The 12,613-nt window shown below is 35.6% G+C and overlaps 1 protein-coding gene across 1 annotated transcript in view; it reads left to right on the top strand.

Moving 5' to 3' along the window:
- The first annotated feature begins 440 nt into the window (after positions 1–440).
- Hph (HIF prolyl hydroxylase) overlaps positions 441–12,613 on the top strand; it is a 78,839-nt gene continuing 66,666 nt past the window's right edge. Inside the window, exon 1 of the mRNA XM_069842958.1 lies at positions 441–1,568. Within this exon, the coding sequence (XP_069699059.1) occupies positions 507–1,568 (1,062 nt within the window). The 5' untranslated portion in view covers positions 441–506. The remainder of the gene's footprint in view (positions 1,569–12,613) is intronic.

Raw genomic sequence — 12,613 nt, 5'->3', positions numbered from 1 at the left:
CCCACTGTTTCTTCCTTCTCGGGCCAAGTCCCTTCAACAAGTATTCAAGAAAGTCACACAATGTTCAATATTAATATTAATTCTAGAATATACATAGTTGGGAAATGCTAAAAATTCCCTATTTGACACATTTTTTCTCTTTTCCCCTCTTGGCATCAGTTTTTCCCCGGAATGTGGGAAATTTCCCTCCATCTGACATCACTGGACGAAGGGATATTCATTTTCTTTACGTTGGTGCAAGAAAAAGTTTTGAATACGAGTCAAAGATGTGAATGTTTAGTGATTAGTAATTGAAAATTATTTAGCAAGTCTCGAAATTTCTAACATTTTAAATTTATCTATATTTATATGATTATGTAGTTCAAAGTTATTCGTTATTAAAGGATGATACATAGTATGTAGTAAGTAATGATGTAATCGATAGTGAATTGTTTATCGTAGTACATTATAGGAAGAGGTATGCTTTAGGAATATGTCGGTGTAATGCAAGCAACGATCTAACAGAAATGGATTTAGTTGATTTCAGCGGTCCTTGTGAAGTGTGTGGAGTCACGGAAAGAGTACTTCGCTGCTCGAGGTGTAGGTGTGTTTATTACTGTTCGAAAGAACATCAGACACAAGATTGGAAGGAACACAAGTCGTTTTGTAAAACACATCGAATTGACAAGAGGAAGGAAGATGAAAATCCGTCACTAAATAAAAAAATTGTGAAAGACACTGGCACAGGTGATTCAAATGTTAATACACTAGACACCAAAAACGTAGAAAATGGCAAAAGTGAGTGTCATATAATTGACAGCTCTGACAATTTGAAATTTGATAGAAATGAAGGTGCTGTTGGTTGGAACCTAAGTCCAGTTCCGTTTAAAGATATATGGGAGAGCGGAATTGTTAATCCGGCAAGAGAAGTTTTAAGTCCACTGGGTAATTCGGAAAGTGAAATCGGCGAGGAAACCGGTCTGAGCCCTATTACCTATGAAGGTAGTTCTGAGACAGAAATTCTTAACGCGGGAACAGAGAATTTAAATACAACACTTGATATTAAAACCTTGACCGCACGTCGATTGGGTAGCAATATCTCACGATCGAGAAATAGACCGAAACAAGAAAGACAATTTAATATGGCCCCTAGGAACACAAATGGTTTCAAAGCTTTTCCAGAAATCAGTTTGGTAAGCGGCGAAGCCTTGCCACCTTTTTTGCATAGACAAAAACCAGATCAGGAAGATATGTTGGATAGTATTTGCAGAAATGTGATTGAAGACATGGATGCTTATGGTGTTTGTGTTATTGAAAATTTTTTGGGACCTGTTATGGGAATGGCAGTGTTGGGTGAAGTTACTAGCATGTATAATAAGGGTGTTTTTAAAGATGGACAGCTAGTAAGCAACAGGACGAATGACTTAAAAACAATTCGTGGTGACCAGATTACATGGCTTGACGGCAAGGAAAGCTCCTGCAGAAACATTGGAATCTTAATCAGTCAGGTGGATAATATTATCGTACGTGCCAATAAAATGGCTAATAATGGAAAAATGGGTGACTACACCATCACTGGAAGAACAAAGGTATGTATCTAATTCAAAACCAAGTGTGAACATGCGTTAAATTTTACCTTTGGGGACCACGATTGTAGCCTAGCTAATAATTGTTAGACCTACAATTGCTTATTGTTAGTAGCTTATTAAACCAGTTAAAACATTATATGTATGTGTGTGTGTAGTGTATATAATATGACTTATATTTTAGGTACCGGTATCTGAAACTAGCGCTGATGTAGTTTCAGTGATTTCAAGTGAAAATCGTTGAATTTAGCCTAAGTATACGAGATTTTTTTGTGTAGATGCAATAGATCGTACATGCAAGGCATGACAAAAGCCAAAACTAACCAAATCTAACTTGTCACAATTCGTATCTAGGCTATGCAAAGTGTATAAGCGAAGTAGGAAGGGAACTACCTCAGCGCTAGTTTAGCCGAAAAGTTTCCTCAGTCGTCTAATGTCTACAATTAGGCCTACGGTATAATAGAAAAATACTGCGATTAAACTAGCGCTGAGGTACTTCTCTTCTTAATCCGCTTATATACACCTTGCATATATGAATCTGTGACAGGTTAGGTTTGGTTAGGCCTTTATTATGCCTTGCATATACGATCAATTGCATTTCCACAAAAAATTCTACTATAATATTTCATTATTTGCGAAGGTTAGGAAAAGTAATTGTAATGTTAATTGAAACTTTAACTCATCTACACCACCTCACAGCACATGGAAAGTTGTCATGAAGTTACTTGAATAACCAATAAAATGAAACGTGAGACACTTCTTCATTCGCAATAGGTCTATGTTGTTGTTATTGTTAGTTTTCTAATGCCAGGCGTTTGACAATAAAGTCATTTGACCTCTTGCACTCCAATATTTTTCAAAGATATTGTCATGGCCAACCATTGAAGCACAGATTTTGAGGTGTTCCGAATCCATTTCTTGGTTTGAGTTGTACAGTGGGCAGTTAGGGGACTGATATACCGGTATTCTAATTCTATGCAGGTCATTCGCAATATTAGGTACATATTATGTCCATCATTGTTGCACATAGAATCAGTAAAATCGTTATAGGCCTATATATTAGACCTGCATGTCTGTCATATATTCTGACGGTTATATTGTGTTTTGACAGGAGTTTTGAAAGTTGTTGTTGCAAAGAAATTTCATGATTGTTACGAAAATAGGGCTGCACGTTTTCTGAAACTGTTCCCATAAAGGTAGGATTAGGTTAGGTTAGGTTTGTTTCTGCATAGACCTATAGATGAGTGCGACACTTGTATCTTCAACATTTGTTCTTTAAATTTAATACATTTAATACTTTACATGTCTTCTGAAGACGTTTAACCACTACTGACGTAATTGGACGTAACTTTATGGGCTAATTCAAATTAGTCATTAAGATACAGAGTTGTTGTTGTTTTCTAATGCCAGGCGTTTGACAATAAAGTCATTTGACCTCTTGCACTCCAATATTTTTCAAAGATATTAGCATGGTCAACCACTGAAGCACAGATTTTGAGGTGTTCCGAATCCATTTCTTGGTTTGAGTTGCACAATGGGCAGTTAGGGGACTGACATATTCCAATTCTGTGCAGGTGTTTGGCCAAACAATCATGGCCTGTTGCCAATCTAAATGCAGCTACAGACGATTTTCGTGGTAAATCGGGAATTAACTGTGGATTATGATGCAGAGAGTTCCATTTTTTCCCTTGGGATTGTGTTATCAAATTTTGTTTGTTGAAGTCTAAGTATGTAGATTTAATAAATCTTTTCACAGAGTAATGCGTGAACTTAGTGACAGGTTTGTAAGTAGTAATGCTGTCTTCTTTGCTAAAGCATCTGCATTCTCGTTTCCTAGGATTCCACAATGGGATGGTATCCATTGGAATACAATTCTTTTATTGAGTGAGATTGAGAGAGCATTTTAGTTATTTCTGCTGTTTGAGATGAGGGTTTGTGTTTAGAGACTATTGATAGAATAGCTGCTTTGGAGTCTGACAATATAACTGCATTTTAAAATACAGAGTAAAAGCTGGCATAAATGTCATATATTGATTGCTGTACTCAGTAGGAATGATTTGTTTCAACTGACCAACCTTTCCACAATTTTTGTGATTTAGTCTTTTGACTTCTATGAAATGACAGTTTATTGTAAGCGCATAATTGTGTTCTGGGGAAATTGTACTTCATAGTACATGTGTCGTGCTTTAATATTGTAAATTAAAACAACAGGTTTCCTTATTTCATGTAAAATTTGAACCACGTATATTTCCATTCTTCAGGGGTTATTTTATGTCTTATGTTACCTGCAGCTTGAGCTTTAGTTATAGATAACTTAGTGATGTAATAATAATAATAATAATAATAATAATAATAATAATAATAATAATAATAATAATAATAATAAACTGCCCCCCATTGAGGGTAGCCCTTATGGACTCAGTATATCCTCAAAAAAATTATTATACATATGTAAACATTGATATTAAACTTTAAAGAAAGGAAACAAAGACAAGGCCGTAAAAAATTACAATTGCTATTAATGTGGCACCATGTGATTAATTAGAATTTGGCAGGATTTTTTAAACACAATTATCACAGTGTCATCCCTCAGAGATGTTGGCAGAGCAAAGTGCCATCGAAATTATTCGAAAAAAGCTCGTATAGTCCCTCGAGCACCTATGAGCAAGCTGAATAACTCAACGTGAATTAAGGCATATTTCAGCTTGAAATAGTTGACTGTAGGCTCATAGATCGACTTCTTCTCAAGGTGGACCTCGGCTGACTGATGACATTCTACTTCAAAACATATCGTGGGGTCCACAATGATGCCCTGTTTAGTGTCAGCATTGTACGCTAAAATATCTACTCGTCTCGTTGACCCATTTTCAGCAAGACTTTCTTATGTTACATTCTCTCGTACCTGGTTTACATGTTTCGACCTATTATGGGTCATCCTCAGAACTGGTCGTTGATGGTCTTGGCGCCTCTTGTTTTGTTTCCTGTGAGGGTGTGTTTGTGTGGTTTAATGTGGAGTCATATAATACATATTCCGAAGTGATACAGTGTTAAAAGTTGTGTAATCAAGATGTATAATAAAGAAAGTTAATAAGTTGGTAGGAACAGATTATGTTAAGACTGTGAAGAATTTGATTAGCGAATTAAAAATAACTTATCAATATCAAACCTATAGGCCCTATGTAGGTAATAAATACATAACCATTCTGTTTATTTTTATTTTAGTAGGTTATTTTACGACACTTTATCAACATCTGAGGTTATTTACCATCTGAATGAGATGAAGATAATAATACTGGTGAAATGAGTCTGGAATCCTGCACCGATAGTTACCCATAGTTTGCTCATATTGGGTTGAAGAAAAACCCTGGAAAAACCTCAACCATGTATCTTGCCCCAACCGGGAACTTCTGTTTATATATTCTTCTGTAGTGCTAGTATAATTTATTGTTATAGTAAATGTTCTGTTTTTAATAAACTTTTTTTTTATATGACTTCATATGAAATAAAATTTCATATAATAGGAAAACACATATGTGGTACAAAGTTTCTTCAAATAGCCGTATAACTTTGTACCACCATTAAATGTTAAATTTCACCTTTTTAAAATATGATTTTTGGTGTTTATTACGTCTCAAACCATAAAATAAGTAGTTTTCTTAAATAATTTAGGCCAACTTTTAACATCAGTGCCATCTTCAAGCATAATGACGAGACAGAGCATTTTATTAACAGATAGGAGTATTGCTTGAAAGAGAGAGGGAGGTTTATTATTTATTAGAGTTTGGGCATATTCTAAGATATATCGTCACATAATTATAGCTTTGTGAGACATATATGATGGCAAATTTGTAATTAAAAAAAGAACATTGTAGGAGATTCGTACCTTGAGCTACTACTATCAACTTGTTCAATAGATCAACGCCATAACGACTTACGCTACTGTGACTTTAATCTCGTTTCGGCATAATGCATGGAGTTCCTGTTCATATTCGCTTCGGTTTATTTTGTATTTATCAATTTTATTATTATTTCACTCTTCAGAGGTCCTGATCCTATCTAGAATCAACCCTACATTCGATTTTATAACATATTTTAGACTCTTAAACAAAATACAGCAAATTTAAATGGTTTAAATTTGTGTTACCTGGTGAACGGCTTTGATGAGACGAGCATGCGCAACGTTATGTATCTGGTACTTAAGAAATTGTCGCTGGCTCATTCTTTTTGCCTTTAAGTGGACGTACATCTACTATCAAGCAATACATCTCACTTGATATGTGTCAGAAGAAGAACAATTGTTTGTGTTTATCTGAATCAGATTAGTGTAACATGTAACTAGTCAGCGATGTATGCAATGGAGAGGAAAAGGAACTGGCCACCCTACCCCATTATCTCGGCCTAATTGCCTCATGAGTGATGCCCTGTTGGTGTCACTTGTGGGGTTCAGACTTGTCTTCAGACAGTTAAATAAACAACAACATATAGGCGAAAAGTATATAAGTAACATTTTAATCAAAATCGAAGACTTTACCAGGAGCAGATATTAACTCAAATCATGTCCTCTTGATAGGCGAAGTAGATATTCGTCTGAAGAAGATAAGAGGAAGACAAGTGACGAAATTGAACATGGAAAAACTGAAGAATGAAGAAGAAAGAAGAAAATTTGAAACAAATTTTCAAGTGAAAGCTGCTACATTAGAATTCACACCAGAGAATAGTAATGAGTACTACTGGACTCATCTAAAAAGTTGTATACAGATAACAGCAGAAGAAATAATAGGATACACAGAAGGTGTGAGAATTAAGAAACCTTGGGTTACAGGGAAAATGTTGGAGAAGATGGAGGAAAGGAGAAAATGGAAAAACGTCAACACAGAAGAAGGTAGAAGAAACTACAGGAAGCTCAACAACGAACTAAGAAGAGGAACTGATAAGGTGAAGGAACACTGGATGAAAGAGAAATGTAAAGAAATAGAGGATCTAGAGAGAAAAGGAAAATATGATGTAATATACCGCGAAGTAAAATGTTTGGACTTCACAAATAAGAAAAGCAAATCCATGTGGTTGATAGAGGACGAAATCGAAAATGAAATAAGACAGACCAGGAATACTGAACAGGTGGACGAAATATGTAGAATAATTATATGAGACAGGAAATCATCCGGATGACTTGGTTATAGAAGACGCAGCCGTATCAGAAGATGAAAAAGATTTTCTATTTTAAGGGTAGAAGTTGAACTAGCGCTTAAGGAAATGAGGAGTTGATGGAATCCCCATTGAATTAGTGAAATGCTTGGGTGAAGACAAGAAGGGAATTGTATCATGCAACGAAATATATGAGAAAGGTGACTGGCCCGAAGATTTCACGGAGACGGCGTTACTTCCAATACCGAAGAGAAATCATGTCAAGAAATGTAACGAGTTCAGGACTATCAGCCTGATATCACACTCGGTGAAGATTCTTCTAAGATGGAAGAACAGTTGGAAGAAGAGAAGTCTGGCTTCAGGAAGGGAAAAGGTATGAGAGATGCAATTGGAATGCTATGAACAATCGGCGAAAGATACCTAGAGAAGAATAAATAAGTGTATGTAGTATTTGTGCACCTAGAAAAGGCTCTTGATAGAGTGGATTGGAATAAACTGATCCTGAAGAAAATTGGCGTGGATTGGAAAGAGAGGAGGCTGTTCAGTAAGTGTCAAGTCAAAGTGAGAATAGGAGAAGAAATGTCACAAGGAAGTGAAATAGGGAGAGGAGTACGACAAAGATGTCCTTTATCACCTACCCTGCTCAAGATCTACCTGGAGGATTTAGTAAAGAACTGTTTTCTGAACATGGGAGGTGTGGTAGGAAGAAGAAGAATTTTTATTTTATTTTATTGGGTTATTTTACGAAGCTGTATCAACATCTAGGTTATTTAGCGTCTGAATGATATGAAGGTGATAATGCCGGTGAAATGAGTCCGGGATCCAGCACCGAAAGTTACCCAGCATTTGCTCGTATTGGGTTGAGGGAAAACCCCAGAAAAAACCTCAACCAGGTAACTTGCCCCGACCGGGATTCGAACCCGGGCCACCTGGTTTCGCAGCCAGACGCGCTGACCGTTACTCCACAGGTGTGAACGGAAGAAGAATAAAGTGTATAAGATTTTGTGATGATATGGCGTTGTTAACAGAAGAGGAGATGATACTGCGGATATGCTACTAGAGCTAAATGACAGCTGTGAGCAATATGGACTGAAGATTAACGCCAACAAAACGAAGACCATAGTCATAGGAAGAAGGTAAACTTGCGAATTCTAAATGAGGCAGTAGAGCAAGTGGACAGCTTCAAATACTTGGGGTGTACTATTAGCAGTAACATGAGCTGCTGCCAAGTCAAAAGGAGAATAACAATGGCAAAGGAAGCTTTTAATAGAAAAAGAAGCATCTTTTGCGGACCTCTGGAGAAAGAACTAAGGAAGAGACTAATGAAGTGCATTGTGTGGAGTGCAGGATTGTGTGGGGGCAGAAACATGGATATTACTACGAAGTGAAGAGAAATGACTAGAAGCATTTGAAATGTGGATATGGAGAATGATGGAACGTGTGAAATGGACAGATAGAATAAGAAAGGAAGCTGTGTTGGAAAGAGTGGGTGAAGAAAGAATGATGCTGAAACTGATGAGAAAGAGGAAAATGAAATGGTTGGGTCACTGGTTGAGAAGAAACTGTCTACTGAAGGACGCACTGGAAGGAATTGTGAACGGGAGAAGAGTTCGGGGCAGAAGAAGATATCAGATGATAGACTATATTAAGATGTATGGATCATATGCGGAGACAAAGAGGAAGGCAGAAAATAGACTGGAGGATGCTGGGTTTGCATTGAAAGACCTGCCCTTGGGCAGAGCACTATGAATGAATGAATTAATAAAAATGGCGAACTTGCGCCATTTTGCTATTTTGGGACTTTAAAAAGGCAGTGACATCAATATAGACACGACTGAAATAGGCAATTATAAAAGTGCTATACTCACCACAAATTGCCTAAAACTGAAGAACTTACTTAGTTACGGTAAATGAGAGTTAAAACCATCCAAGTATCAATATTGATTTGCACATTTGTTGTTAGGGAAGCGGGAATATATTTTCTTATCGTAACGGGTAAGCTGCTCTCGCAGCAGCAGCGATATGAGTGTAATGCGTCCATGACTGTGCAAATCAGAGCGGCGTATGACGCGAAGATAGGCTGCGCCTGCGTGGTAAACACACGCGAATTTTACGGCGTCAAGAAACCAGACTCTTTATCGCGAACCATGTATTTTTTAACATGCTCTGCGCGATACCGTTAATGCTATAATAGAATAAACGTCACTTATCAAGATAAACACAGATACGATATGCTTCAGAACAACAGTTAGAAATGTGAAATGATAAAACAAGTGTCGAAATTCTAAAGGAACTAGAAGTCACATTCATTTTCATCAAAGTTGATAACAAAAAGCTTAACAGGCATCGTGTTATACAGTAGCAATGTTACAAGAATCAGTAAAGCTAATAAATAAATAGCATACGTATTAAAAAAGGTAGGAACGAACCATTGATCATATAATTTCTATTTTTAACATAGGCTACTGTAATGTTTAAAAATACAACTATTGACATTTTACTTGATCATTCATTCATTCATTCTTCTAGTGTTAAAGACGTAAATTACGATTTTGATTGTACAGGAAGTCATTTCCCCAGATTGTAGATCACACTCCGTCACTAATTAATTTAGTAGTCTGACCCAATATTTTGGGTTTGCCCTGCGACACAGAACATCCCACAATAAAATTTAAAATGACTATTACACTCTTTCTACGTCATACTACTTTTGACCAATAAAACGGTACGAAAGGACGTATTTCAACCAATCATGGCTGCTTATCGCACAATTTTATCGCGTCCCTAGCATTTGTTTAATTTTATCACGTCCCTAGCATTTGTTTAATTTTATCGCGTCCCTAGCATTTGTTTCTTTGTTTGCCAACATTTGAAACTGCGCTGGTCTGGACGTCAAAAAAATATATAAAATTACAAACCACTCCAGTCGATGCACAGCAGTTTCAAATATGACTCGCATTGGCATTCAAGAACAAGAATTAATAAAAATCACTGATAATACCTATGCATCTTCTGAAATCCGATTTACAAATAAATGAAGAGCACCATTCGGAAATCCTGAATAAGTTGAATAGACCATGTAGGCCAAAATCAACGAGTTCCACTTCTATTATGCACACGTCCAATATAACATCAATTGAACCACCAACCGCATTCAAATTTGAAAATTGTACATTCAATAATTATTCCTTTTAAAATTATTCATGTTTATTTTTTATGTCATCGTCGTTAATTAAAACTTTTCTAACACTTGTGTACAGTATATTAGTTAGGTTATGTTATAGCTTCTGCTGTGAGAGGATAAAAAGAACTTTTGCTATATATTATGGATAGTCACGTATCAGAGATTGTTTAATATTAAGATTTATTGAATAGTAATCATTGCAGTGTCTGTATAAAGACACTACTGCCATCTAGCATGCATCTAGCGTAATATTTGTAATGTTGAGATGGTACAATAATACTTTTGAAGACAGTTGTATTTTCGTAAGTCAATTAATATTTTATTGTATTGGAGTACTTCGTTACTTCTAATCTTTATATACTTTCTTCTAATCGTGTAATAGTCAATTAAATCCCACTCGAGTTTTGATTTTCTCTAGATAAATCAAAACGTCTAGTGAGATTACTGTTGACTATTACACTCTTACTACGTCATACTACTTTTGACCAATAAAACGGTACGAAAGGACGTATTTCAACCAATCATGGCTGCTTATCGCACAATTTTATCGCGTCCCTAGCATTTGTTTCTTTGTTTGCCAACATTTGAAACTGCGCTGGTCTGGACGTCAAAAAAAAATATATATATAAAATTACAAATCACTCCAGTCGATGCACAGCAGTTTCAAATATGACTCGCATTGGCATTCAAGAACAAGAATTAATAAAAATCACTGATCATACCTATGCATCTTCTGAAATCCGATTTACAAATAAATGAAGAGCACCATTCGGAAATCCTGAATAAGTTGAATACACCATGTAGGCCTAAATCAACGAGTTCCACTTCTATTACGCACACGTCCAATATAACATCAATTGAACCACCAACCACATTCAAATTTGAAAATTGTACATTCAATAATTATTCCTTTTAAAATTATTCATGTTTATTTTTTATGTCATCGTCGTTAATTAAAACTTTTCTAACACTTGTGTACAGTATATTAGTTAGGTTGTGTTATAGCTTCTGCTATATGATATTATGGATAGTCACGTATCATAGATTGTTTAATATTAAGATTTATTGAAAATCATCTGTCAAGTGACGTTGATTACTGGGATTCGGATAATTGAAGTGGAATGTTGCATTTTAATAAAAATGAAACTGAATCAACAATGCCTTCTTGACTAGTAACAGTCCACAGAGTTCAATGATGATTCCATAGTTGCCACAACTGATACCGGTAACAAGAAAACATAATCATAAAACACTACTGCCATCTAGCGTAATGTTGAGATGGTACTGTATTGTATTATATTTATTAACATTCCATGGTATTCATACATGCTTACAGCTAGAATATGGAACAAGTCAAAAAACTTAATACTATTATAAAATCTTAATTTATAGTCACAGTCTAGATGAAATATATACACACGAGATTTACAATATAGTCTACTAGTACAACACACAGTTTTAGTATCAATTTCATGAAGTGTTATTGAATGTCATGAATTCACCTACAGAATAGAAGGCGTGAGAAATTAGGTACTTCTTTAATTTGTCCCTAAATAATCTTATGTTTTGAGTTTCATTTTTTATATCGATAGGGAGGCTATTAAACATTTTTGTGCGAGATCGTGCGTATTTGCTTGTTTTCCGCACAGAGCCAATACGCGGTAAGTGTGAAATACCACATTCAGTATTCCCAACGTAACACACATAACAATTTCCCTCTTCTTACCGCTTAAGCGCGACATTCATTTTACTGCTTTAGGCTTTTAATATATTATTTTTAGAGACGTTTAACATAGTAATAATTATAAATTGGAAACTTACCACTGCAATTTCACCTAAATTGCAATGTTAATTATTGTTTTTAAATATTTGCATAAATTAAGTAAAGTCTACTACTCCAAGAAACTTATTGCATTCCTGATACAAGTAACATTAAGGAAGCCGTGAAAAAATCAACGAGATTCCAGATGCCGATGTTATTACTGCAATATGTTATATAAATAATATTGTTAAAATATTAAAATGAAAAATAAATCATTACATAACCTTACCGTTTGTTTTAAGTTCGCATTTATATACTGGGGGAAAAAAAGGACAGACGTATATCACGGCCTGCTGGAGTATAGTAAACACAGAAAACATTTTACAGCAACAATGTTGAAGAAAGATATTTTGGTGTTCCGAAGTTGGCGTCATTAAACAGAAACCAACATGGAGATTTCATTGCAACTAATTAGAAATTCGTCTTTCAGGTATGTAATAAACGATCTTCGCACAAAATAATGTATGATACACGAGCGGTATGTTTGTTTTCATGTTCTCGGAAATGAAAAAAGCTCAACTACGTTTCGCTTTTTCAATATTTTCCTCTACCATGAAAACGTCAACATACCGCTCTTGTAACGTATATTACTATTAGTGCCATATAACGCACTCCTTTTTGATAGCACGATAGACTCGCCGATGGAGTATGGAAGTCATTTTTTTTTGACGTGTATTTATGCTATGAACTGTATATATTCAACGCAGATGAAACTGGCTTGTTTTACAATATGACCTCAGGTAAGACATTGAAATTTAAAGGTGAACAGACGTGTGACTAGTAAGAAGTGGCCTGCTTTGTGTGAAGGTTACAAGTCGCGAGTTTTCTTAAGGTTGAGGATAAGTGACAGGTTAGGTTTGGTTTGTTCAGCTTTTGGTATGCAATGTTGCCAACTCG

Source organism: Periplaneta americana, chromosome 13, assembly GCF_040183065.1.
Source record: "Periplaneta americana isolate PAMFEO1 chromosome 13, P.americana_PAMFEO1_priV1, whole genome shotgun sequence".
Classification (NCBI taxonomy): domain Eukaryota; kingdom Metazoa; phylum Arthropoda; class Insecta; order Blattodea; family Blattidae; genus Periplaneta; species Periplaneta americana.
Note: the sequence above shows the minus strand (reverse complement) of the source record. Positions and strands in the feature narration are given on the sequence as shown.